This window comes from Aegilops tauschii, chromosome 3 (assembly GCF_002575655.3).
Source record: "Aegilops tauschii subsp. strangulata cultivar AL8/78 chromosome 3, Aet v6.0, whole genome shotgun sequence".
In the NCBI taxonomy this organism is placed as follows: Eukaryota; Viridiplantae; Streptophyta; class Magnoliopsida; order Poales; family Poaceae; genus Aegilops; species Aegilops tauschii.
The window spans coordinates 9467392-9494602 of NC_053037.3; the positions used below are offsets into that span (position 1 = coordinate 9467392).

Below are 27211 nucleotides of genomic sequence, written 5' to 3' on the forward strand. Positions count from 1 at the left end.
GGGGATGCAGGGCAGTTTTCGCACGCCTCGTGCAATCCCCTAACGGGCACCTGGTCGGGTCGCGTCGCGCGTGGGGAGACCGCCACGCTGCATCGGACGGCTGCAGTGCGTGCGCTCGCGCCAGCGAACGAGCGCAGCTGCATTAGGAAGTATTTAGGAAATAAAAGACGCATATCAGGAGAGAGCCTAGCCAGCGCTGGCAAACTCACCCTGTGAGACCTACAGACCAGATCAACTACGACGACATCGCAAGAGTTTATTACATTCCATCCAACAGGAAGAGAGCTAAAGACACATAAAAGCAAGAGACAAGATCTGAAGTTGTGCTCCCCGAAGCCTGGCCACATAAGACAAGAATCTAGATAAATCTAATACACATAAAGACAAGAATTTTGAGATGGAGGGAGTAGGACATTGCAATAAAACTAATAACTTAGAAATGCAAAATACACATAAAGCGGGGAGAAGGCACCATCTGGACGCAGATGCTAGGAAATAAACTGAAAGCTTTCAAAAGACCAAGAAATCATACTCTATAAATGCAGAGAACCTGAGAGCAATTGATGTGAAGTCTTCGAGACTGATGTCTCGTTATAAAACGTCATGTCCTTCTGTTATTTGTAGTCGATACTAGTACTAGTTATCTTAGGCAGCACTAAAATACCAACATCTTGCCGTTCCTACCGTGGGAGGCAGAACGCATCGCTTAGAGGTTCTGGTGCTCATGTCAAACACCCACGGCATGCATTGCCTGCAATCGATCCAATAGATGCAACTGGGCCTTACTCCAAGGGCGGCCTCAGCCTTCACCACCGCCGTGTCGTTCTTGACGATGAACACTGCGTAGCCTCCCAAATCCTTCACCACATCCCAGCACAGCCATCGCTCTGGGTAGTACTTGAGAACAAGTATCTCGTCCGTGAACATGGTGAATACACCGCCTGCCGGTAAATGAAACGAGATGTTGTCCCCGATGTTCTGCCAGATCTGGTATAGAGTACCCTCGCACAAGAACAGGCGCTTGAAAGATATTTTCCTGGACACGAAGTCGTAAGGCGGGGTGTGGGTGTCGAAGCAAGCACCGATGACACGCTCAACCAGCAGCAAGGGCTCGACGGTCTGCGTATGGCCGCGTCGGGGGATGCGGTGTGCTTGCACGTCCCCACGTTCATTGAGGCAATATGCGTGGCCGCGTTGAGCATCGTAGACGAGATCGACCAGCTTTGTCCCATCCACGCCGGCGATCTTCCACCCCGTGTCCCTGCTCGTCACGTAGGCGACCTTGGTGGCGTGCTCATAATCGCAGAGGGCCAAGGCGGTGTAGCGACCAGGCCTTGGGTTGGGCCCAAGCACAACTCTACGTGGGTAGGGCCGGTAGCCGTCGTACGGCAGAGGAAGGAGCTCGATCTGCTGGCCGCTGACGGGGTTCAAGAACAAGACCCGGCGACAACCGGTGGAGTCATCGGCGACGGCGAGGTAGCCCTGGCTGGAGCCGGTGACGCAGCTGATGTGGCACCTGAGCTTGGGGAGGTCGAACCTACGCTGCATGGGGATGGACAGGGCGTAGGCACGGGTGTTAAAACAAGGGAAGCCAAGGCGCCGCACCGGTTTTGAAACGGGAGGCTGCAAGTCGTCGAGGAGGAGGTACGGCGACGCGGAAGGTAGCGCGGACCGCCATGCGGCGCATACGCCGCGGACGGAGACGTAGTCCCTCAGCGATCGCAGGTGGTCCACGATGACGAGGAAGAGATCGGCGTGGAGATCCGCCCAAGGCCTCAACGGCGGCGCCATGGAAGTCACGGTTCGAGGCTAACCTTCATTAATCGGAGAAGACGGGATTAGGTACGTGTCTGTTTTTACTTACGGGATCTATTTTGGCTTACCGTGCATTACCCTAGAGGCTGTTCTCTGGGATACCAGGGGCCACGCCAGGTTTTGGGCCAGCCTTAACAAAGCCTGGTCTAAAATGCCTAGCCCGGTCCAAAACAGATGAACAATGATTTTTTCTATTTAATTTAATTACTTTTTAGTTTTTAAATATATCATTGTACTTTCAGGTCCGGTGATATGAAATGGAACAGGGGCGTGGCCCTTTTCTTCTAAAAGAAACTTTCAGGTCGGGCTTCAGGTTGATCGGGGAAATTCTCTAGTTTGATCGGGGAAATTCGATGCAAGTAAAAAGAACTGAATATTTTCATTTTTAGAAGAAAAGAACACGATGTTTTTTGAGAGAAGGCAGCTTTATTGATTATGCACGCGCCTGTATTACGTACTCAAAGCCAACAGGATTTATTTCGGCTGCGTGCATAACCCTAGAGTGCACCCTATTGCCTTAAGCGGCAGTTAGGCTTTCCTCAACTGGCTGGGGAAGTAGATGTACAAACCCAACACCTGGGTTTAAATCCTCACGGAGGCGAATTTAGTTTCCTATTTATTCTTGAGAATCATTGAGGACCAGGCTCGATGCGTAACCGAGATTAAAAATCCTAGTACTCATACTTAAAGGCCGTATGCATCCCTAGTTGGTGCAGAGGCCGGGGAAGTGAAATTCTCCCCAATTTTAAGAGGGATACCGCCTTCTTTATACGTTTCTCTAGCGCTCGCGTCGCTCTCCAGGGGGGCAGCACGAGTGAACCCTAGCCGCCGTCGCCCCGTCCCTCGCATCTGCAGCCCGCGGCCTGGCCGCTGCCGAAGGAGGCCGACGGGCGAAGCCCGCCTCGGAGGACGGCAGCGGCAGGGCACTATTCTCCTCGCGGCGGCGCGTTGCCCTGGACGGCGTGGCCCACTAGCGGCGTGGCGGCGGAAGCCGGCGCGGTGGATCCGGTGGTGAACCTCTCGTCAGCGCGGCGAGGAGGTTCTGCGTGGCTGACCGGGGTCACGCGCGAGGGATTCAGGTCGTCTGGATCGATCTCGCGTTGGCGCCTTCGTCTTCAGCCGGCGCGGTCAGGGCGGCGGCCGTTTGCCCCATGGTTGAGTTGGGTGGCGGCAGTTGCTGTGGATCTGGCGTCCCGGCCAGAGCCGTCGTGGTTCGGCTATGGCCGGCCGGCGGCGCGTGATGGACCCGGGGTGGGGCGGCCGGAGGTCCTCAACCGGCTTTCCGATGACACCATACGTCTACATGGCGAGGGTGTGCTCGGATCCATTCAGCGGCGAAATCGTGGTGGCGCTACTTCCGATGAAAATCGCACTGACTTAGGTCATGGCGGACGATGACGGCGTCTCCGACGCCCCCTGTTGAGGCATCGTCGTTGCAAACCGCGTCAACATGATCGGGATGTTCCGAGGGAAACCTTAGATCTGGGTCTACCGGATCGAATGGTGACACCGCCTTCGATGGCGTGCTCCCTTCTGAGGGCATCGTTTTGGAGCAGGAGCTGGCTGGAGGGGACGAGGAGGAGCGGTGTTTCATCCACCGCAAGGCCGACGATGGATCCCAGCGGCGTGGCGCTGCGGAGTTTCGGCGACGGGCGCGTGTAGATGGACTCGCGCAGGAGGACGACGCTGTCTGGCGTCGTGGTGGCGTCGATAGCAGAGAGACTGGCACGGTAGATGCAACAGTACAACTCTAAAGATGGATTGGTGGCAGGTGGTTGCGGCGGCCTCATACCCGGCAGGCGTCCTGGTTGAGGAGTGCACCGGACTGGTGGGTGCCCCATACCCGGCAGGCGTCCTGGTTGGGACCTCAGGTCTTAGATGTTAGGTTTGGCTGCGAGGTCTGTTTGGTATTAGGCCCAGACTATCAGCATCCCTACATCAATTGGATAGGAGTAGCGACAGATGTTGCCTAGAAGGTGGCTTTAGTCTTACTGTTGTATGACTTTGTAAGATCTTATGTGAATAATTAATAAAGTGGCTGCATGCATTGTCCAGATGCAGAGGCCGGGGATCCTCCTCCATTCTAAAGTAAAAAAAGTTAGGCTTTCCTCGTTGCCGGCGGCCGAGCACTTGCTCGCGCGCCGCTGCCAGCCTCCTTCGTTTTTTTGGAAAATGAGGATATACCCTCGGCCTCTGCATCTGGACGATGCATGCAGCCATGTTATTAATTATTCATAAAGACCTTACAAACTAATACATCAGTAAGTCTGAAGCCATCATCTTGGCAACACCTGTTGCTACTCCTATCCCCGTGATAAAGGGGTGCCGAATGTCCGAACTGAATACCAAACAAAAATCGTACCAAAACCTAACATCTAAAGCCGGATGCCCCAGCCAAACCACATTGCCGGGACTGGGTCACACACCGGTCTGGCACACCCTTAGAGGCCGCCTCCACCGACTTTCACCCATCCATCTCCAGAGCAGGTACTGACGCACAGACCTTGCCAGGCCAGCCTCCTTCGCTAGCCTACTTTTTCTGTCATTTGCTTGCTTTTTTCACGGTTTTTCTTTTCTTCTGATGTGTTGTTCCGAAAAAAATGGTTGCCACTTTTTGAATTGAAAATCTTCATAGATTTATAAAAAAAATTGTGAATTTGTAAACATAGACAGTCGCCAACGCTGTAGATTCTCTTAGTTGAGATTGAGGAGATGAGGTTTAGCAATTTGGGAACATGCATGTGTGGTGCCGTTAGTGAAGTCAACTCGAGGAGTACGTAGTACGAGCTTGAATTGAATTGCCTCGATGCCATAATGCAATACTGTTTGGATTTTGTACTGCGTCAACGGCCTTGTACGCACTAATTAATCCTTCTCAGGTGCTCGCGCACACACGCGCGCAGCTGACCTAGTACTTGGTTGCACTGGTTATTAGAGCATCTCCAACAGAGGCGCTAAAAATAGTCCGTGCTAGAAAAAAGTCAATTTAGCGCGCGGAGCATCTCCAACAAACGCTGCAAAAGCCAGCATGCTGTAAAATCTATCAAGAGCGCTGGGAATTTCTGCATCGCACGCGGGATATTTGGTGCGCGGCGTACATCGCGCTGGACAATTTGAAGCGCGAAGACGAACTGCTCCGCTTCCTCTGCTCGTCCCGCCTCGAGCTCGCCGCTGTAGGGGCTGCAGCGCGCCGCCGCCGGCCGCGGCCACTCCTATGTGTTCTCGTCTCTGCTCATCCTAGCACGGGACGGAGCCGACGCTGCCCTTCTACTCGCCGGCTGCAGCTCGCCGCCTCGAGTTCGCTGGCTGGGAGCACGTGCCGGCCGGGAGCCGCCGTTGCCCTTCTGCTAGCTTGCTCCAACGATTAAGGGAAGCTAGCTAGCTCGCATTTGCGATTCACAGCAAGCTAGCTCGCGTGCGGTGGCCGGCGGAAGATGATTTGCAAGGTCAGCAAGCTAGCTTGCTTCAACCATTGGGGACCCAATTGCGTTTTTGTTTTGATCAGATGGACTTATTTGTAAATGTTTAGGGACCTGCTTGTTGTAGATATATTTGTGACGCTTTATTTTTTAGTGCATCTGCTGGACTGCTGTGCGCTGTCCTTTGCGCGCTATATTTTTGTGCCTCTGCTGGACTGAATCGGCCACGGCGTGCTAAAATTACTAAAATGGCGCGCTAAAATTATTTTAGCGCGCCGTTTTCTTGGGCTTCTGTTGGAGATGCTCTTATTGCACCGCAGGTTGGAGCAGCTGCCGCGCGCAGTCCTTGTCGATTAGCCTGCAGATCCCCGCTGGAGCCAGCACCAGCACCACCGACGATGAAGCCCTTGTCGCGGAACATCCAGAGAGAACTCGACGCCAAGGCCGTGGCCGACGGGGAGGAAGACGGCAAGCAGCACACCGAGAGAGGCGTCCGGCGGCCGTCCCGGCTGTTCTACGTCGGCCTCCTCTACACCGTCTTGTGGGCCCTGGTATTCTTCCACCACTTCTCCACGAGCGTGCAATCAGGTAATAACGCGGCGGCGGCGTCGCCCACCGTGCTCCAGCTCAAGCCGTCGGCCTTCTTCTCGGCGTCCCGCATCTTCCGCCGGGACCCATGCGCCGGACGGTACGTGTACATGTACGACCTGCCGCCGCGGTTCAACGCCGACCTCGTCCGCGACTGCCGCCGGATCTCGGGCTCCCCCGACGTGTGCAAGGACGTGGCCAACGACGGGTTCGGCCCGCCCATCATGGGCGGAGGCGAGGGCGGGTCGCTGCCGGAGCGGGGCGCCTACGACACCGACCAGTACATGCTGGGCATCATCTTCCACGCCCGGATGCGGCACCACGAGTGCCTCGCGTCCGAGCCTGCCGCGGCCGCCGCGGTGTACGTCCCTTTCTACACCGGGCTCGACGCGGCGATGCACCTGGACAACGCAGACCTCGCGGTGCGGGACGCCCTGTCGCGGGACCTGGTAGACTGGCTGGCACAGCGGCCCGAGTGGCACACCATGGGCGGGCGCGACCACTTCCTGGTCTCCGGGCGGGGCACGTGGGACTTCCTCCGCCGCCCCGACGCCGACGGCTGGGGCAACGCGCTCATGACCTACCCGGCCATCCGCAACGCCACGTTCCTCACCACTGAGGCGAGTCCGTGGCACGGCCACGACTTCGCCGTGCCGTTTCCGTCGCACTTCCACCCTTCGTCAGACGCGGACGTCGCCGGTTGGCAGGTCCGCATGCGCCGTGCGCAGCGCGGCCTGCTTTGGTGCTTCGCCGGCGGGCCCCGTGGCGGCGATACGGGAACCGTGCGTGCCCAGATCATCGAGCAGTGCGGCCGGTCGAGCCGGTGCTCCCTGCTGGGCAAGTCGGCGGTGACGAAGCCGGGGCACTACGCACCAGGCCATGCCATGCGGCTACTCGAGAGCGCCCAGTTCTGCATGCAGCCGCGTGGCGACGGGTACACGCGCAAGTCCACCTTCGACTCCATGCTGGCCGGCTGCATCCCGGTTTTCTTCCACCCGGTGTCCGCCTACCTACAGTACACCTGGCACCTGCCCAGGGACTACCGGAGCTACTCCGTGTTCATCCCCGCCGGCGACGTCGGCCGGAACGGCAGCATCGAGGAGGTGCTCAGTAAGATACCGTCGGAGAAGGTGGCGCAAATGCGGGAACAGGTCATCAGGCTCATACCCACCGTGATGTACCGGGACCCGGCGGCTAAGGGGGTTACGTTCAAAGACGCGGTGGACGTGGCCCTTGAGCGTGTCATCCACCGGGTGGCGCAGCGCCGGCGTTCCGCGGCCGAGGGACGGGAGCACGTGGACAGCGTCGACGGAGGTGATAGCTGGAAGTACGACTTGCTAGAAGATGGGCAGGAGAAGATAGGTCCGCATGAGTTTGATCAATATCTGTACATGCACCTAGCCGGAGATTTAGTTGGGTAGTTTGTCAAACATAGTTAATGGACCCATATGTACCTTTTGTTTTTTTGGCAACCGTTTTATTAATTCGTCACAATATTTACATAGACGGAAGGAAGGTCTCCGGGGTGTCCCAACCACACTTGACGGCCACCCCGGAAAGATAAAGTATGCTTTGCTAAGTTGTGAGCTTTATAATTCGAGCTCCAAAATTCATGGCTAAATTTACAGAAACCAAATTCCGACGAGTGGCATATTATTCCATGTATGGTAGCTCCATAAACAGATGAGTTTTCCTTCTTCAAGTCTTCCACCACCACTTTGCAATTCGAGGCCACATGAATTTGTCGTTCCTCCGGTGGCGGCGAGGTGGGAAGGGAGGTGGGGAGGGTGCGCGGCTGCCGGATCTGGGTTCCCCCATCGTCGGCAGGGAGGGCGATGCGGGGGACGGGGTGGCTACTAAATTGCAAGCCTACCGACACCCCCCCCCCCCCCCCCCGCCGCCCCCGGGTTGGTGGCGGCGGGGCGTCTTGGCTGGATCGAGCCCTCCCCCCTTCCCCGCGAGCATGCTGCGGCCTGGCGCCTCGGCGTGGCCCAGATCCCGACGAAAACTACTCGGCGAAGGCCTTGCTCCTCTCCCGTGGTGGTGCTACTCCGGCTGGGTGGCGCCCCCGCTGGCTCCTTGGTGGCGTCCCCTGTGTGCGCGCGAGGCCGCGACAGCTAGAGCTGCGCTCTCCAGGTCCAACGGCTTGTCATCGTCTTCTGCTAGCGCGGCTCCGGATCTGGCGCTCCGAAGGCCGCGTTTCTCTCCGGCTTCTTCGGTTCACAGGTCCTCGCCGGTGCTGCTCCGGTCCCGACTGAGACACACTTGTCTGAACAATTTGCCATATGTCCAGTCCACATAATATTTTTGCCCTTATATGCTGAATGAACTAGAACTTGTAGGGCATATAAAAAGATGAAAAAATTGCCGTGGCAGATACATGTCAAAATTAGTCATTGTGTCTTTATTATAATTCTGATGCTTTGTATAAGTAAATTGCCATTTATTTAAGGTAATTTTGCCATGATACGAGAAACAAAAATTTGCCATGGTACTTGAATTAAACTTGAGATGGTACATAAATTAAGTTTGTCATGATCCATAAAAGTAAGTTTGCCATGTCTGAGAAATAAAAAGAAATATATAAAATAATTATTTAGTAACAATTTCCATGGCACATGAAATAATGTTGCCATGGTATGAGGAAAAGAATTTGCCATGGTCCATGAATTAAATTTGCCATGATATGAAAATTGAAATTGCCATGGTGCATGAAGTAAATTTGCCTGCATTATGCATATGGCCATTACAAACAAATATCTAAAACTTTCCATGGTTTTAAAGACACAAATGTTTTCAAAACTTGCCATGTGAATGAATTGAAAGAATGCAATTTTTGAGATGTAAAAATTGCCATGGCACCAACATACATTATGTTAATTGAAAAGGTGAAATTACCAGGATGTCGGCAAAATGTTTCCAAAACTTGTCAAAGTTTTGGAATTTAGTTATCTAAACAACATTTCAAAAAAAATGTAAATTTACCATGGTTCGTAATGGCAAATTGCCATGTTCAAAAATGTGAACTTGCCATGGTGTAAAAAGCCATTTTGGAGGAAATCATTCACTGGTAGCTGCTTGGTTGGCTTGCGAGTAGGGGATTAATCAGCTAATCGGTTAGTTAATCAATTAATCGGTCGATTTATCAATTTATCGGCTACTCGGTGACCCTACGAGTAGAGATTAATCGGAAAGTTGACTGGTTTATTGGACGGATTATTGAACAGGGAAAAAAACACAGTAAATAACCTCTGTACACCCTGTAAATTTACCATGTATCTAAAAAAATTGCCATTGTCCATGAAATTTGCCATGGCAACATATTACATTTTGTTGCCATGGTTTTAAAATAGATTGATTTGTCACTAGAACAAAAAAGATGTCGAGTTACATAATCACAAAAAGAGAAGACTTGTGATGGGAAACATTAAAGCATGTAAAAATTAACAAAATTTAACATATTACACCTAAAAATGTTGTATGATCAGTTCATTCATTTTACACAAGATTGCATGTGCTATAAATCAAAATTTTCATTATCTTTTCATGCAACTATTTACAAGATTTCCAAATTCTAAATTTGCCATGGTGAGGTGTGAGTTCCATCGATTCTCATAACAACTAATCCAATAACCAAGCAACCCTAAAAACAATGGCAATTCGCCAGTCATGGGAAAAATCTAGAGAACACGAATTACACCTAAAAAAAATCTGTGATCAGTCCATTCATTTTATACAAGATTGCCATGTGCAATCAAATTTTCGTGAATTTGCCATGCAACTATTTACAAGATTTCTAAATTTGCCATGATTATGTGCGAGTTCCATCGATTCTCATAGAAATTAATCCAATCACCAAGCAACCATGGAAACAATGGCAGATTTGCCATGGTAAAAATCTAGAGAACACAATTATACCTAAAATAGCCATGAGATCAGTCCAAGCATTTTACACAAATTTGCCATGTGCTATAAATCAAAATTTCATAAATTTACCGTGTAACGGTACAAGATTTCTAAATTTGCCATGATGATGTTTGAAATCATCACTCGTAGCAACACTGCATATAATCCCTGGGGAAAGAAGAATCAATCGCAAACAAACGGAGGGAGCATATATACCACCGAAGCAGCAACAACTCTTGCTTGGACATCTGCATGAGTCGCTCAACAATGGCGAAACCTGTGGAAGATGAAGCCGCCGACCTCTTCAAATTCTCTTCGCAAGCACCACTAGCTTCTCTTGTGGCGTGCAGCTGACCTAGTACTTGGTTGCACTGGTTATTATTGCACTGCAGGTTGGAGCAGCTGCCGCGCGCAGTCCTTGTCGATTAGCTTGCAGATCCCCGCTGGAGCCAGCACCACCACCACCGACGATGAAGCCCTTCTCACGGAACATCCAGAGAGAGCTCGACGCCGCGGCCGTTGCCGACGGCAAGCAGCACACAGGGAGAGGCGCCCGGCGGCCCTCCCGGCTGTTCTACCTCGGCCTCCTCTACACCGTCTTGTGGGCCCTGGTATTCTTTCACCACTTCAACACCAGCGTGCAATCAGGTAATAACGCGGCGGTGGCGTCGCCCACCGTGGTCCAGCTCAAGCCGTCGGCCGTCTTCTCGGCGTCCCACATCTTCCGCCGGGACCCGTGCGCCGGACGGTACGTGTACATGTACGACCTGCCGCTAAGGTTCAACGCCGACCTCGTCCGCGACTGCCGCCGGATCTCGGGCTCCCCCAACGTGTGCAAGGACGTGGCCACCGACGGGTTCGGCCTGCCCATCACGGGCGGAGGCGAGGGCGGGTCGCTGCCGGAGCGGGGCGCCTACGACACCGACCAGTACATGCTGGGCATCATCTTCCACGCCCGGATGCGGCACCACGAGTGCCTCGCGTCCGAGCCTGCCGCGGCCGCCGCGGTGTACGTCCCTTTCTACACCGGGCTCGACGCGGCGATGCACCTGGACAACGCAGACCTAGCGGTGCGGGACGCCCTGTCGCGGGACCTGGTAGACTGGCTGGCGCGGAGGCCCGAGTGGCGCGCCATGGGCGGGCGCGACCACTTCCTGGTCTCCGGCGGGGCACGTGGGACTTCCTCCTTCGCCCCGACGCCGACGGCTGGGGCAACGCGCTCATGACCTACCCGGCCATCCGCAACGCCACGTTCCTCACCACTGAGGCCAGCCCGTGGCACGGCCACGACTTCGCCGTGCCGTTTCCGTCGCACTTCCACCCCTCGTACGACGCCGACGTCGCCGGCTGGCAGGACCGCATGCGCCTTGCGCAGCGCGGCCTGCTCTGGTGCTTCGCCGGCGGCCCCCGTGGCGGTGATACGGGAACCGTGCGTGCCCAGATCATCGAGCAGTGCGGCCGGTCGAGCCGGTGCTCCCTGCTCGGCAAGTCGGCGGTGACGAAGCCGGGGCACTACGCGCCGGGCCACGCCATGCGGCTACTCGAGAACGCTGAGTTCTGCATGCAGCCGCGCGGGGACGGGTACACGCGCAAGTCCACCTTCGGCTCCATCCTCGCCGGCTGCATCCCGGTGTTCTTCCACCCGGTGTCGGCCTACCTCCAGTACACCTGGCACCTGCCTAGAGACTACCGGAGCTACTCCGTGTTCATCCCCGCCGGCGACGTCGGCCGGAATGCTAGTATCGAGGAGGTGCTGAGTAAGATACCGTCGGAGAAGGTGACGCGGATGCGGGAGCAGGTCATCCGGCTCATATCCGACGTGGACCCGGCAGCCAAGGGGGTTACCTTCAAAGACGCGGTGGACGTGGCCCTTGAGCGTGTCATCCACCGGGTGGCGAAGCACCGGCGTGCCGCGGCCGAGGGACGGGAGCTCGTGGACAGCGTCGACGGAGGTGATAGCTGGAAGTAGGACTTGCTACAAGATGGGCAGGAGAAGATAGGTCCGCATGAGTTTGATCAATATCTGTACATGCACGTAACCAAAGATATGGAGTATTTTGGTATATATGAAGATATGTACATGCACGTACATGCACGTAACCAAAGACGTTGCTCGTGGACAGCGTCGTCAAACTTAGTTTTTTTAGAAGAATTTTTTAGTCTAAACACACTTCACTTTATTGGTTATTAAACAAGTTCAGAGGGAGTAGATATGGAGTATTAAAAAGCCACACATGGCGTTCTAAATAAAGGGCACAGATAACTCCCTAACGTTTAGTCTGCGAATCACTAGTTGAAGAAGAGCACGAAAAATTGCCATGATCAGAGAAATAAAAAAACTACAACGGTAAAAAATGCAACATATTTTCAATAGCAAAATTTACATGGCAACTTTTAGTTTAACTTGCCATGGCAAACATTTACTCTATTATTGCCATCGCAAAAATTAACACTATTCTTCCATGACAAAAAAATTACTTTTATTCACATGGCCAATTTTAGTTTGATTTGCCATGGCCATATTTTTACAATGGAAAAATTTACACTATTCTACCATGGCAAAACTACTTCTATTCACATGGAAAAATTTAGTTTAATTGGCCATGGCTAAATTTACACTATTCTTCCATGTTCCATGGCAAGAATATTTTTATTCGCATGTTGTTAAACGTAAATTTGTCATGGCAAAACTAGTTAAATATTTTCCATGTCGATATAGGGAATTTAGCCATGGAAATAAAATGAAAAATGTCTATGGAAAATAAAGAGTAAAAATTGCTATGGCAATAAAATTTAAAAATTGCCATGGCGATATAGGTGAGTTTGCCATGGAAAACAAGTTCAATTTATTGCCATGGTATTTTGCTATATATGAAGACAAAAAAAATGTGGATTCAAAAATTGCCAACGCCTAGAACAAAAAAAAGTGTACCATATATTGTTTGGTGGTAATTGCCATGTTTCATAAAGTAAATGTATCCCATGAATAAGCAAAAATTCCTATGAAAAAAGATGAAAGTGAAATTTGCCATGACAATAGAAGGTAAATAAATTTGGACATGATACGAAAAAGGATATGGTAATTTCAACAAAAAAGAAGTTGTCATGGCAGTAAAGAAGTAAATTTTGTCATGATACGAAGAAAGCAAATTTGCCATGGTATTTGAATTCAATTTTCCATGGTCCATAAATTAAGTTTTCCATGTCCATAAAAGTAAATTTGCCTTGTTAGAAAAAATAAAAAATAATATAAAAATCCTCCTTTATTAAAAATGCCATGGCCCATGAAGTAGTAATGCCAAGACACGGGAAAGAGAGCTTGCCATGGGCCATGAGTTTAATTAGCCATTGTATTAGCAATTGCACACAGACTAGGAAAATCAAAAGCAGAAAAAACAAACTCCATGGCAAATTTTACATTATTCTTCCATGGCAAAAAAAATATTCACATGGCAAAGTTTTGTTTACGTTGCCATGGTAAAATTTACTCTATATTAGCCATGGAAAAATTTACACTATTCTTCCATGGCCAAACTACTTCTATTCACAGGGCAAATTTTTGTTAAATTTTCTATGGAAAAATTTACTCTATTCTTCGATGGAAAAAATACTTTCATTCATAGTATGTTAAAAGTAAATTTGCCATGGCAATATAGGTAATTTGGTCATGGAAAATAAAATGCGAAAGTTCCATGAAAAAAGAGAGTATAAATTTCCATGGCAACAGTAGTTAAATATTTGCCATGTCGATATAGGTAATTTAGCCATGGAAATAAAATGTAAAATTGCCATTGCCAATAAAGAGTAAATTTGCCATGGAAAATAAAGAGTAAAAGTTTCCATGGTAATAAAAGTTAAAAATTTCCATGGCAAATAGAAGACTATATTGCCATGGTCCATACACTAAGTTTGTCGTGATGTATGGACTAGACTTGCCATCGTTACATAGAAAGGGAATTTTTCCATGTTGCGAAAGAAGGAAAATTTGCCATGCTCATGGTGAAGGAAATATGCCCTAGAGGCAATACTAAAGTATTATATATTTCCTTATATCATGATAAATGTTTATTATTCATGCTAGAATTGTATTAACCGGAAACATAATACATGTGTGAATACATAGACAAACAGAGTGTCACTAGTATGCCTCTACTTGACTAGCTCGTTAATCAAAGATGGTTATGTTTCCTAGCCATAGACATTAGTTGTCATTTGATTAACGGGATCACCTCATTAGGAGAATGACGTGATTGACATGACCCATTCCGTTAGCTTAGCACTCGATCGTTTAGTATGTTGCTATTGCTTTCTTCATGACTTATACATGTTCCTATGACTATGAGATTATGCAACTCCCGTTTACCGGAGGAACACTTTGTGTGCTACCAAACGTCACAACGTAAATGGGTGATTATAAAGGTGCTCTACAGGTGTCTCCAAAGGTACTTGTTGGGTTGGCGTATTTCGAGATTAGGATTTGTCACTCCAATTGTCGGAGAGGTATCTCTGGGCCCACTCGGTAATGCACATCACTATAAGCCTTGCAAGCATTGTGACTAATGAGTTAGTTGCGGGATGATGTGTTACGGAACGAGTAAAGAGACTTGCCGGTAACGAGATTGAACTAGGTATCGAGATACCGACGATCAAATCTCGGGCAAGTAACATACCGGTGACAAAGGGAACAACGTATGTTGTTATGCGGTCTGACCGATAAAGATCTTCGTAGAATATGTGGGAGCCAATATGGGCATCCAGGTCCCGCTATTGGTTATTTACCGGAGACGTGTCTCGGTCATGTCTACATAGTTCTCGAACCCGTAGGGTCCGCACGCTTAACGTTACGATGACAGTTTTATTGAGTTTTGATGTACCGAAGGAGTTCGGAGTCCCGGATGAGATCGGGGATATGACGAGGAGTCTCGAAATGGTCGAGACGTAAAGATCGATATATTGGACGACTATATTCGGACTTCGGAAAGGTTCCGAGTGATTCGGGTATTTTTCGGAGTACCGGAGAGTTACGGGAATTCGTATTGGGCCTTAATGGGCCATACGGGAAAGGAGAGAAAGGCCTCAAAAGGTGGCCGCACCCCTCCCCATGGTCTGGTCCGAATTGGACTAGGGAAGGGGGGCGCACCCTTCCTTCTTTCTCCTTCCCCCTTCCCTTCTCCTACTCCCACAAGGAAAGGAGGAGTCCTACTCCCGGTGGGAGTAGGACTCCCCCCTATGGCGCGCCTCTCCCCTTGGCCGGCTGCCTCCCCCTTGCTCCTTTATATACGGGGGCAGGGGGGCACCCCAGACACACAACAATTGATCCTTGAGATCTCTTAGCCGTGTGCGGTGCCCCCTCCACCATATTACACCTCGATAATACCGTTGCGGAGCTTAGGCGAAGCCCTGCGTCGGTGGAACATCATCATCGTCACCACGCCGTCGTGCTGACGAAACTCTCCCTCAACACTCGGCTGGATCGGAGTTCAAGGGACGTCATCGAGCTGAACGTGTGTAGAACTCGGAGGTGCCGTGCGTTCGGTACTTGATCGGTCGGATCGTGAAGACGTACGACTACATCAACCGCGTTGTGATAACGCTTCCGCTGTCGGTCTACGAGGGTACGTGGACAACACTCTCCCCTCTCGTTGCTATGCATCACCATGATCTTGCGTGTGCGTAGGAATTTTTTTGAAATTACTACGTTCCCCAACAGTGGCATCCGAGCCTGGTTTTATGTGTTGATGCTATGCACGAGTAGAACACAAGTGAGTTGTGGGCGATATAAGTCATACTGCTTACCAGCATGTCATACTTTGGTTCAGCGGTATTGTGAGATGAAGCGGCCTGGACCGACATTACGCGTACGCTTACGCGAGACTGGTTTCACCGTTGCGAGCACTCGTTGCTTAAAGGTGACCGGCGGGTGTCTGTCTCTCTCACTTTAGCTGAACCGAGTGTGGCTACGCCCGGTCCTTGCGAAGGTTAAAACAGCACCAACTTGACAAACTATCGTTGTGGTTTTGATGCGTAGGTAAGAACGGTTCTTGCTAAGCCCGTAGCAGCCACGTAAAATATGCAACAACAAAGTAGAGGACGTCTAACTTGTTTTTGCAGGGCATGTTGTGATGTGATATGGTCAAGACATGATGTGATATAATGTGTTGTATGAGATGATCATGTTTTGTAACCGAGTTATCGGCAACTGGCAGGAGCCATATGGTTGTCACTTTATTGTATGAGATGCAATCGCCATGTAATAGTTTTACTTTATCTCTAAGCGGTAGCGATAGTCGTAAAAGCAATAAGTTGGCGAGACGACAACGATGCTACGATGGAGATCAAGGTGTCGCGCCGGTGACGATGGTGATCATGACGGTGCTTCGGAGATGGAGATCACAAGCACGGTGCTTCGGAGATGGAGATCACAAGCACAAGATGATGATGGCCATATCATATCACTTATATTGATTGCATGTGATGTTAATCCTTTATGCATCTTATCTTGCTTTGTTTGACGGTAGCATTATAAGATGATCCTTCACTAAATTATCAAAGTATAAGTGTTCTCCCTGAGTATGCACCGTTGCGAAAGTTCTTCGTGCTGAGACACCACGTGATGATCGGGTGTGATAGGCTCTACATTCAAATACAACGGGTGCAAAACAGTTGCACACGCGGAATACTCAGGTTAAACTTGACGAGCCTAGCATATAACAGATATGGCCTCGGAACACAAAGACCGAAAGGTCGAGCGTGAATCATATAGTAGATATGATCAACATAGTGATGTTCATCATTGAAACTATTCCATCTCACGTGATGCTCGGACATGGTTTAGTTGATTTGGATCACGTAATCACTTAGATGATTAGAGGGATATCTATCTAAGTGGGAGTTCTTAAGTAATATGATTAATTGAACTTGAATTTATCATGAACTTAGTCCTGATAGTATTTTGCAAATTATGTTGTAGATCAATAGCTCGCGTTGTTGCTTCCCTGTATTTATTTTTGATATGTTCCTAGAGAAAATTATGTTGAAAGATGTTAGTAGCAAAGATGCGGATTGGATCCGTGATCTGAGGATTATCCTCATTGCTGCACAGAAGAATTATGTCCTTAATGCACCGCTAGGTGACAGACCTATTGCAGGAGCAGATGCAGACGTTATGAACGTTTGGCTAGCTCAATATAATGACTACTTGATAGTTTAGTGCACCATGCTTAACGACTTAGAATAGGGACTTCAAAGACGTTTTGAACGTCATGGACCATATGAGATGTTCCAGGAGTTGAAGTTAATATTTCAAGCAAATACCCGAGTTGAGAGATATGAAGTCTCCAACAAGTTCTATAGCTAAAAGATGGAGGAGAATCGCTCAACTAGTGAGCATGTGCTCAGATTGTCTGGGTACTACAATCGCTTGAATCAAGTGGGAGTTAATCTTCCAGATAAAATAGTGATTGACAGAATTCTCTAGTCACCATCACCAAGTTAGTAGAACTTCGTGATAAACTATAGTATGTAAGGGATGACGAAAGTAATTCCCGAGCTCTTCGTGATGCTGAAATCGACGAAGGTAGAAATCAAGTAAGAGAATCAAGTGTTGATGGTTAACAAGACCACTAGTTTCAAGAAAAGGGCAAAGGGATAGAAGGGGAACTTCAAGAAGAATGGCAAGCAAGTTGCTGCTCAAGTGAAGAAGCCTAAGTCTGGTCCTAAGCCTGAGACTAAGTGCTTCTACTGCAAAGGGACTGGTCACTGAAAGCGGAACTACCCCAACTATTTGGTGGATAAGAAGGATGGCAAAGTGAACAAAGGTATATTGGATATACATGTTATTGATGTGTACTTTACTAGTGTTTATAGCAACCCCTCGGTATTTGATACTGGTTCAGTTGCTAAGAGTAGTAACTCGAAACGGGAGTTGCAGAATAAACAGAGACTAGTAAAAGGAGAGGTGACGATGTGTGTTGGAAGTAGTTCCAAGATTGATATGATCATCATCGCACACTCCCTGTACTTTCGGGATTAGTGTTGAAACTAAATAAGTGTTATTTGGTGTTTGCGTTGAGCATCAATATGATTTGATCATGTTTATTGCAATACGGTTATTCATTTAAGGTAGAGAACAATTGTTGTTCTGTTTACATGAATAAAAACCTTCTATGGTCATACACACCAAACGAAAATGGTTTGTTGGATCTCGATCGTAGTGATACACATATTCATAATATTGAAGCCAAAAGATGCAAAGTTAATAATGATAGTGCAACTTATTTGTGGCACTGCCGTTTAGGTCATATTGGTGTAAAGCGCATGAAGAAACTCCATACTGATGGGATTTTGGAATCACTTGATTATGAATCACTTGATGCTTGCGATCCGTGCCTCATGGGCAAGATGACTAAAACGCCGTTCTCCGGAACTATGGAGAGAGCAACAGATTTGTTGGAAATCATACATACAGATGTGTGTGGTCCGATGAATATTGAGGCTCGTGGCGGATATCATTATTTTCTCACCTTCACAGATGATTTGAGCAGATATGGGTATATCTACTTAATGAAACAGAAGTCTGAAACATTTGAAAAGTTCATATAATTTCAGAGTGAAGCGGAAAATCATCGTAACAAGAAAATAAAGTTTCTACGATCTGATCGTGGAGAAGAGTATTTGAGTACGAGTTTGGCCTTCAGTTAAAACAATGTGAAATTGTTTCACTACTCACGCCATCTGGAACACCACAGTGTAATGGTGTGTCCGAACATCGTAACCGTACTTTATTAGATATGGTGCAATATATGATGTCTCTTACCGATCTACCACTATTGTTTTGGGGTTATGCATTAGAGACAGCTACATTCACGTTAAATAGGGCACCATCAAAATCCGTTGAGACGACGCCTTATGAACTGTGGTTTGGCAAGAAACCAAAGTTGTCGTTTCTTAAAGTTTGGGGTTGCGATGCTTATGTGAAAAAGTTTCATCCTGATAAGTTCAAACCCAAATCGGAGAAATGTGTCTTCATAGGATACCCAAAGGGGACTGTTGGGTATACCTTCTATCACAGATCCGAAGGCCAAACTTTTGTTGCTAAATTCGGAAATTTTCTAGAGAAGGAGTTTGTCTCGAAAGAAGTGAGTGGGAGGAAAGTAGAACTTGATAAGGTAACTGTACCTGCTCCCTTATTGGAAAGTAGTTCATCACAAGAAACGGTTCCTATGACGTCTATACCAATGAGTGAGGAAGTTAATGATGATGATCATGAAACTTCAGATCAAGTTGTTACTAAACCTTGTAGGTCAACCAGAGTAAGATCCGCACCAGAGTGGTACGGTAATCCTGTTCTGGAGGTTATGTTACTAGACCATGACAAACCTACAAACTATGAAGAAGCGATGGTGAGCCCAGATTCCGCAAAATGGCTTGAGGCCATGAAATCTGAGATGAGATCCATGTATGAGAACAAAGTGTGGACTTTGGTTGACTTGCCCGATGATCGGCAAGTAATTGAGAATAAATGGACCGTCAAGAGGAAGACGGACGCTGATAGTAGTATCACTATCTACAAAGCTAGAATTGTCGCAAAAAGGTTTTCGACAAGTTCAAGGTGTTGACTACGATGAGAGTTTCTCACTCGTATCTATGCTTAACTCTGTCTGAATCATGTTAGGAATTGCCGCATTTTATGAAATCTGGCAAATGGATAAACAAAACTACATTCCTTAATGGATTTATTAAAGACGAGTTGTATATGATGCAACCAGAAGGTTTTGTCAATCCTAACGGTGCTAACAAAATATGCAAGCTCCAGCGATCCATCTATGGACTGGTGCAAGCATCTCGGAGTTGGATATATACTTTGATAAGTTGATCAAAGGATATATTGTTATACAGACTTGCGGTGAAGCCTGTATTTACAAGAAAGTGAGTGGGAGCACTACAACATTTCTGATAAGTATATGTGAATGACATATTGTTGATCGGAAATAATGTAGAATTATTCTGCAAAGCATAAAGGAGTGTTTGAAAGGAGTTTTTCAAAAGAAAGACCTCGGTGAAGCTGCTTACATATTGAGCATCAAGATCTATAGAGATAGATCAAGACGCTTGATAAGTTTTTTCAATGAGTACATACCTTAACAAGATTTTGAAGTAGTTCAAAATAGAACAGCCAAAGAAAGAGTTCTTGCCTGTGTTACAAGGTGTGAAATTGAGTAAAGACTCAAAGCACGACCACGGCAAAAGATAGAAAGAGAATGAAAGTCATTCCCTATGCCTTGGCCATAGGTTCTATAAAGTATGCCATGCTATGTACCAGATCTATTGTATACCCTACACTGATATTGGCAAGGGAGTACAATAGTGATCTAGGAGTAGACCACTGGACAGCGGTCAAAATTATCCTTAGTGGAATAAGGATATGTTTCTCGATTATGGAAGTGACAAAAGGTTCGTCGTAAAGGGTTACGTCGATGCAAGTTTTGACACTAATCTAGATGACTCTAAGTCTCGGTCTAGATACATATTGAAAGTGGGAGCAATTAGTTAAGATTAGCTCCGTGCAGAGCATTGTAGACATAGAGATTTGCAAAATACTTACGGATCTGAATGTGACAGACCCGTTGACTAAAATTATCTCACAATCAAAACATGATCACACCTTAGTACTCTTTGGGTGTTAATCACATAGCGATGTGAACTAGATTATTGACTCTAGTAAACCCTTTGAGTGTTAGTCACATAGAGATGTGAACTATGGGTGTTAATCACATGGTGATGTGAATTATTGATGTTAAATCACATGGCGATGTGAATTAGATTATTGACTCTAGTGCAAGTGGGAGACTGAAGGAAATATGCCCTAGAGGCAATAATAAAGTATTATATATTTCCTTATATCATGATAAATGTTTATTATTCATGCTAGAATTGTATTAACCGGAAACATAATACATGTGTGAATACATAAACAAACAGAGTGTCACTAGTATGCCTCTACTTGACTAGCTCGTTAATCAAAGATGGTTATGTTTCCTAGCCATAGACATGAGTTGTCATTTGATTAACGGGATCACCTCATTAGGAGAATGACGTGATTGACTTGACCCATTCCATTAGCTTAGCACTCGATCGTTTAGTATGTTGCTATTGCTTTCTTCATGACTTATACATGTTCCTATGACTATGAGATTATGCAACTCCCGTTTACCGGAGGAACACTTTGTGTGCTACCAAACGTCACAACGTAAATGGGTGATTATAAAGGTGCTCTACAGGTGTCCAAAGGTACTTGTTGGGTTGGCGTATTTCGAGATTAGGATTTGTCACTCCAATTGTCGGAGAGGTATCTCTGGGCCCACTCGGTAATGCACATCACTATAAGCCTTGCAAGCATTGTGACTAATGAGTTAGTTGCGGGATGATGTGTTACGGAACGAGTAAAGAGACTTGCCGGTAACGAGATTGAACTAGGTATCGAGATACCGACGATCAAATCTCGGGCAAGTAACATATCGGTGACAAAGGGAACAACGTATGTTGTTATGCGGTCTGACCGATAAAGATCTTCGTAGAATATGTGGGAGCCAATATGGGCATCCAGGTCCCGATATTGGTTATTGACCGGAGACGTGTCTCGGTCATGTCTACATAGTTCTCGAACCCGTAGGGTCCGCACGCTTAACGTTACGATGACAGTTTTATTGAGTTTTGATGTACCGAAGGAGTTCGGAGTCCCGGATGAGATCGGGATATGACGAGGAGTCTCGAAATGGTCGAGACGTAAAGATCGATATATTGGACGACTATATTCGGACTTCGGAAAGGTTCCGAGTGATTCGGGTATTTTTCGGAGTACCGGAGAGTTACGGGAATTCATATTGGGCCTTAATGGGCCATACGGGAAAGGAGAGAAAGGCCTCAAAAGGTGGCCGCACCCCTCCCCATGGTCTGGTCCGAATTGGACTAGGGAAGGGGGGCGCACCCTTCCTTCTTTCTCCTTCCCCCTTCCCTTCTCCTACTTCCACAAGAAAAGGAGGAGTCCTACTCCCGGTGGGAGTAGGACTCCCCCCTATGGCGCGCCTCTCCCCTTGGCCGGCTGCCTCCCCCTTGCTCCTTTATATACGGGGGCAGGGGGCACCCCAGAGACACAACAATTGATCCTTGAGATCTCTTAGCCGTGTGCGATGCCCCCCTCCACCATATTACACCTCGATAATACCGTTGCGGAGCTTAGGCGAAGCCCTGCATCGGTGGAACATCATCATCGTCACCACGCCGTCGTGCTGACGAAACTCTCCCTCAACACTCGGCTGGATCGGAGTTCAAGGGACGTCATCGAGCTGAACGTGTGTAGAACTCGGAGGTGCCGTGCGTTCGGTACTTGATCGGTCGGATCGTGAAGACGTACGACTACATCAACCGTGTTGTGATAACGCTTCCGCTGTCGGTCTACGAGGGTACGTGGACAACACTCTCCCCTCTCGTTGCTATGCATCACCATGATCTTGCGTGTGCGTAGGAATTTTTTTGAAATTACTACGTTCCCCAACACATGGCAAATTATACGAGCTAAATTGCCATGGCAATTTTGGAGATTGTGAACTTGGCTGAAAATTGCAATCACAACAACAAAAATCATCACTATATAACAGACTAAAAAATGTGTGAAAGTGCCTACCATGGCAAAAGAAAAGAATATATTGCCATGTCAATTTACAGATTGTCAATTAGGGTGGTTAAAGAGAAGACTATATTTACCGATTACCATGTTTCTACACAATAGTGCCTCAAAAGTACCATGTTCCAGTACGAACTAGCAGAAAAAAGCATCTAGAGATTAGTGCAACAACAACTTGGGAAAATGGGAAACAAAGATTGATCAACCTTGTGTGGGAACTGGGGACATCTAGTGGACGGGTGGACGACCTCGTCGTCGTCGAGCTCATCGGGTATCAGAAAAAGGGTTAGTCGGGCATGGCAGGTCCCAGTCCACAGGTACAGGAAAGTCAAGCTCAGAACCTTGCAGACCTGCTCAGGCCAGCCAACGCAGGGGGAAGTCGACCGTGATTGGGAGCCGGAGCCAGCTTGGTCGCCGGAGGTGACGTAGACGGGGGCAGCTGAGAGGGCGACGACAAGGTGTGGGAGCAGGTGCAGCTTGGTGGTGGGCTTAGGAAACCCTGGCGAAGTAAGAGCTGGAGCACGACGAGGTCCTCGTGCTCGTCGTGAGCAGGCACGATGTAACAGAAGTCGTCGAGGACCATGATGAGGGAGAGAAGCCGTGGCCGCAGGGAAAGACTAACTGCAAGAAAGAGGACAAGTGTGATGCGGCGTGGATTTCCTTGCATGCAACTTCGGAAGCCATGATGACCAAGAAGGATACAAGGAAGGAGAAGTGCCCACAAGACAAAGAAGAGAAAATGAAGGCCTTCATAGAGATACAAAGGAAGAGGCTCGAGATGGAGGCGGTGAAGCAAACGAAGAAGCTCGAGATGGAGGCGGGGAAGAAAAGGAGGATGCTTGAGATCGAGGCTACCAATGCCAAGACTAAAGCAAAAGAAGTGGCGCTCGCTTGCATGGCGAAGGGGTGAAGATCATGAAGGTGGACTGGAACATGGTGTCCCCGAGAAAGAGGCCTTCGTTCGAGAAGATGCGGGACGACATGCTCAAGTTCGATGACGAGTGATCTATGGCGGAGAGCGCCATCTTTTTTGTATGCCGACATGATCACAGCCGAGATGTCGTGGTTGAACTCCCGCCCCTTTTGTGTGCTGGCATCTGTGTTGGGCACTGGCAAGTGTGCAGCATGAACTGCGTGCTTTTTTGGAGGCTGGCATACATGCCAGCCTCTGGCATGGCGCCGACATGAATTCTGGGCGATGGCATGGCCGCTGGCGTGATCTATGACCACGGGCCTTTTTAAAATTCATATTGTTTTATGTGCGGACGAGAAATGGGATGATGGGTTGGGCGCACGGCGGACCCAAACACAGAGGGGGCTGACGACCCGACCCAAACGGACACAAATCAGACAAAGCGCGCGGCTGTTTGGGTCGGCGTGTTGGAGTTGCTCTAAAGAAAAAATCACTGGGGTTCTTGGGAGCAACTAAGGAAGGGGTACTCTTTCGGGAGCCCCTGCAAGGGTCACCTGGGGTGGGCTGGGAGTGCGCTAAGTGGCGCGTCTCATCCCAGCGCCACATGCCGTGCTCTGGGCGCTCACTCCGAATTTTATTTATTTTTATTTTTCCATACACGCGTGCAGCTTTAAAATGATTTTTTTCTCCTTTTTTTGGCTTTTCGGCTTTCGTCCGGTTTTTCTTAGATTTTGGACAAACAAATTCAGTAAAAAAAATCCCGTGAAAAGATGCGCTTTTTTTGTTTTCTTCCGCGAGAGGCACATATTTACTTCTCGTGTAGTCACGGATTTGCTTCCGCGCGAGGCACAGTCGTGCATCTCGAAAACGAGAAAAAACATATTTTTTTTCTTTCCTTCCACGAGAGGCACAAATTTACTTCTCATGAGGGCACGGATTTGCTTTCGCAAGAGGCACTTGGAAACGGAAAAAAACATTTTTACTTTTTTTCGTTCCATGAGAGACACATATTTACTTCTCCTGCAGGCACGGATTTGCTTCCATAAGAGGCACAGTCATGCCTCTCCGGAACGAAAAAAAATGCATTTTTTTTGCGAGAGGCACATATTTACTTCTCGTGAATGCAGGGATTTGCTTCCGCGCGAGGCACAGTCATGCCTCTCGAAAAATGAAAAAAAAGCGTGTTTACTTTTTTCCTCCTTTCGCAAGAGGCACAAATTTACTTCTTGTAGAGACATGGATTTGCTTCTGCGAGAGACACAGTCGTGCCTCTTCAGAAAGGATAAAAAATGTTCTCCTGGTTCGTTTTTTCTAAAGAAAAGCTCGTCAAAACCTATCAACTTGGGATCTAATTTCGAAGATCTCGACGCGAGGAATCCAACGGTTAGAGATTTGCGCCCAGGGTTTAAAAGATAAAACTTTTTGAATAAACGGATCTAAAAAAAGGAAAGCACCCATATTGCGACAAGTAACGGACATGCAGTGCGCCATTTGTCACAACCTGGGTATGAGAGTGAACTTTGCAAAGAGTGTCCTTTAATAAAAAAAATTTGAGACAGGAGTGTCCTTTAATTAATGATGATTTCGCCTTTTCCCGGGACCTCGTATGCAGCCCTTCAGGCGCGGAAAAGGCTAGCTCAGTTCCTGGGTTGCGGTCCAACAAATCCATCTCAAGTACGTAGCTTCAGGAGGTTTCGTCCACACGAGTGTTTTTTTTTTGTCTAAAAAAACAAGGTAGTTTTTTTCACTTTTCTATTTCCTACTAAGATGGCCATCGGTTTCTATATAGTTTAAACGAATATAGTCAAAATATAGCCCATAAAATAATGTTTAAAATAATTCGAGCATTCAATTTCTTTTAAAAATCACGGTATTTTGAACGAAAAAATGCAAATTTTAAAAGAAGTTAATCGATTTGAAAAAAAATCATCAATTTTGAGATAAATTCATGGACATGAAAAAAAATCACGATTGAAGAGCAAATCACAAATTTGAAAAGCTTCATTTTTTTTAAAGTTCATCAAACTTTAAACATATTCATTGAATTTGAACACAAATCATCCAACTGAAAAAATGTTCAATTACTTTTGAAAAAGGATCATCAATTTGAAAAGAAGTTCATCAAAATTAAAAACAAGTTCATCAATTTGAAAAAGGTTTATCAAATTTGAAAAAAGTTCATAAATTTTAAAAAAAAGTTCATCAAACTTGAAAACAAGTTCGTCAATTTGATAAAAGGTTAATCAATTTTGAAAAAAAAAGTTCATCGATTTGAAGAAATTTTGACGAATTTGAAAACATTTCAAATAAAAAAGAAAACAGAAAAGAAGAAGAAAAAATAAAAAAGAAGAAGAAGAAGAAGAAGAAAAGAAGGAAAAGAATACAAGTAACCACTTCAGGTTAGTTTGCGTTGTGGTTATCGCAGTGGGTGTCGTGGAAGCATTGCTATCACCATTGCTGCCTTCCGCTCTCCGGCCACCAGCCTTCGCAGCAAGGGTGCTCCAGGCTGACAGTAACAACCCTTCTCTTTCTCACCTTCCCTTGGGGAGGAGCGTGGAGGCTGCTGAGTTGTTGGGGAGGTGTATCCATGTCAACTAGCTCCGAGGGAGGGAGGATGTGCATGGCGCGTAGATAGGAGAAGCGTCGACATCAACGGCCGAGATGGAAACTGTTAGCTGTAATCTTGATGGCTTTGTATCTACATGTTTATTTCATTTCTTCATGAATTAGCGTCGTTAGCAAATGCATATTAGCAGATGTACGTCACAACTGGAAGGCATGTACTGGGGAGTTGCCGTGGCGCCGCGTGAAGCGGACGTGGTCGTGTGAGAAGCGCGGCGCGGCATGCAGGATTATTAGTCTCCGCGCCCGTCTACAGCTTATATTATACATCCTGGTTTATTTTGTGCATTCACTTCATTTGTAATACGTTAATTAGAGAGCAATCTTGGGTTGCAGCAATCGCAAAGGGTAACTAAAGAGCGATTTTTTTTTCAGATTCTAAATCTTTGGTTGCTACGCTCCATTGAGCAGCTTTCTTTTGTGCTGATAGGGTGGACCCAAGACTTACTGTCAGTCGCTTCTTCTTTCTCGTGTCTGATCTCTCTTCTTTGTGGCACGCTTTCGGCAGGTCCCCCACTTGTGGCGTCTAACGCATAGAGCATCTAAGGCAGTACGACGGTAGTGTGAGGCGTCTTCGCTACACTTCTCATAGGTTCGCCTGCTGAATACGGATGATCGAGCACCGGAAAACCTATTACTACGCACCGCCCCTCCGATGATCAACTCATAAATCAGAAAGATACATACCTATAAGAATTACACATGTCAAAATTCATAAAAGAATTGGGTCAAGCACAAGTTTTCACCAGCCCTCATCTACTTCTCTCTCGCGAACTTTCCCACAAGTCCCCCACTCGTCGCATGTAGCACGTAGAGCATCTACAGCAGTACCGCGATAGCGCAAGACGTGCTAGGTGCAGTGAGCACTCACCTCATGGACTGACACCTTTTGGCAATGCTTGCAGATTCGCCTACGAGCACCGACGATCGAGCACCGAAAAACTTATTACTATGCACCGTTCTGATTCGATTTGTCTTGTTTTGCTGAGAGCTGCTCAGACGTTCAAATGATCTAAAAATTGGAGCGAATCTTCCTCCTAAACATCTTGTACACTCTACATCTTTCTAGTTATGTATACGTAATTATGAAGACACCACTATGAAGATATTTTGTATGCCATATACTATACAGATCTATACCAATATATTTAAGGATACACATATACAAATACACCATTAAAGCACTCTCACCATATAATCCAAGTAAACATGGATTTTCCCGTTTCTTATTTTCTCGCATTTAAGTGAGTTCGGTTTAAATATGTT

General features: G+C 47.4%; 1 protein-coding gene and 1 pseudogene across 1 annotated transcript; both read left to right on the forward strand.

The window, feature by feature from the left end:
- Positions 1 to 5573: 5573 nt before the first annotated feature.
- On the forward strand, positions 5574 to 7243 carry LOC109777179 (xyloglucan galactosyltransferase KATAMARI1 homolog). The gene has a single exon (XM_020335827.2). The coding sequence runs from the start codon at positions 5633 to 5635 to the stop codon at positions 7241 to 7243; it is 1611 nt and encodes a 536-aa protein (XP_020191416.1). The 5' UTR covers positions 5574 to 5632.
- A 2955-nt stretch (positions 7244 to 10198) lies between these two features.
- LOC109777178 (xyloglucan galactosyltransferase KATAMARI1 homolog) lies at positions 10199 to 23320 on the forward strand (annotated as a pseudogene).
- Positions 23321 to 27211: the final 3891 nt, after the last annotated feature.

What these genes read in the sequence shown, in the direction of transcription:
- LOC109777179 (XM_020335827.2), top strand. Translation starts at nt 5,633, where the DNA reads ATGAAGCCCTTGTCGCGGAACATCCAGAGAGAACTCGACGCCAAGGCC.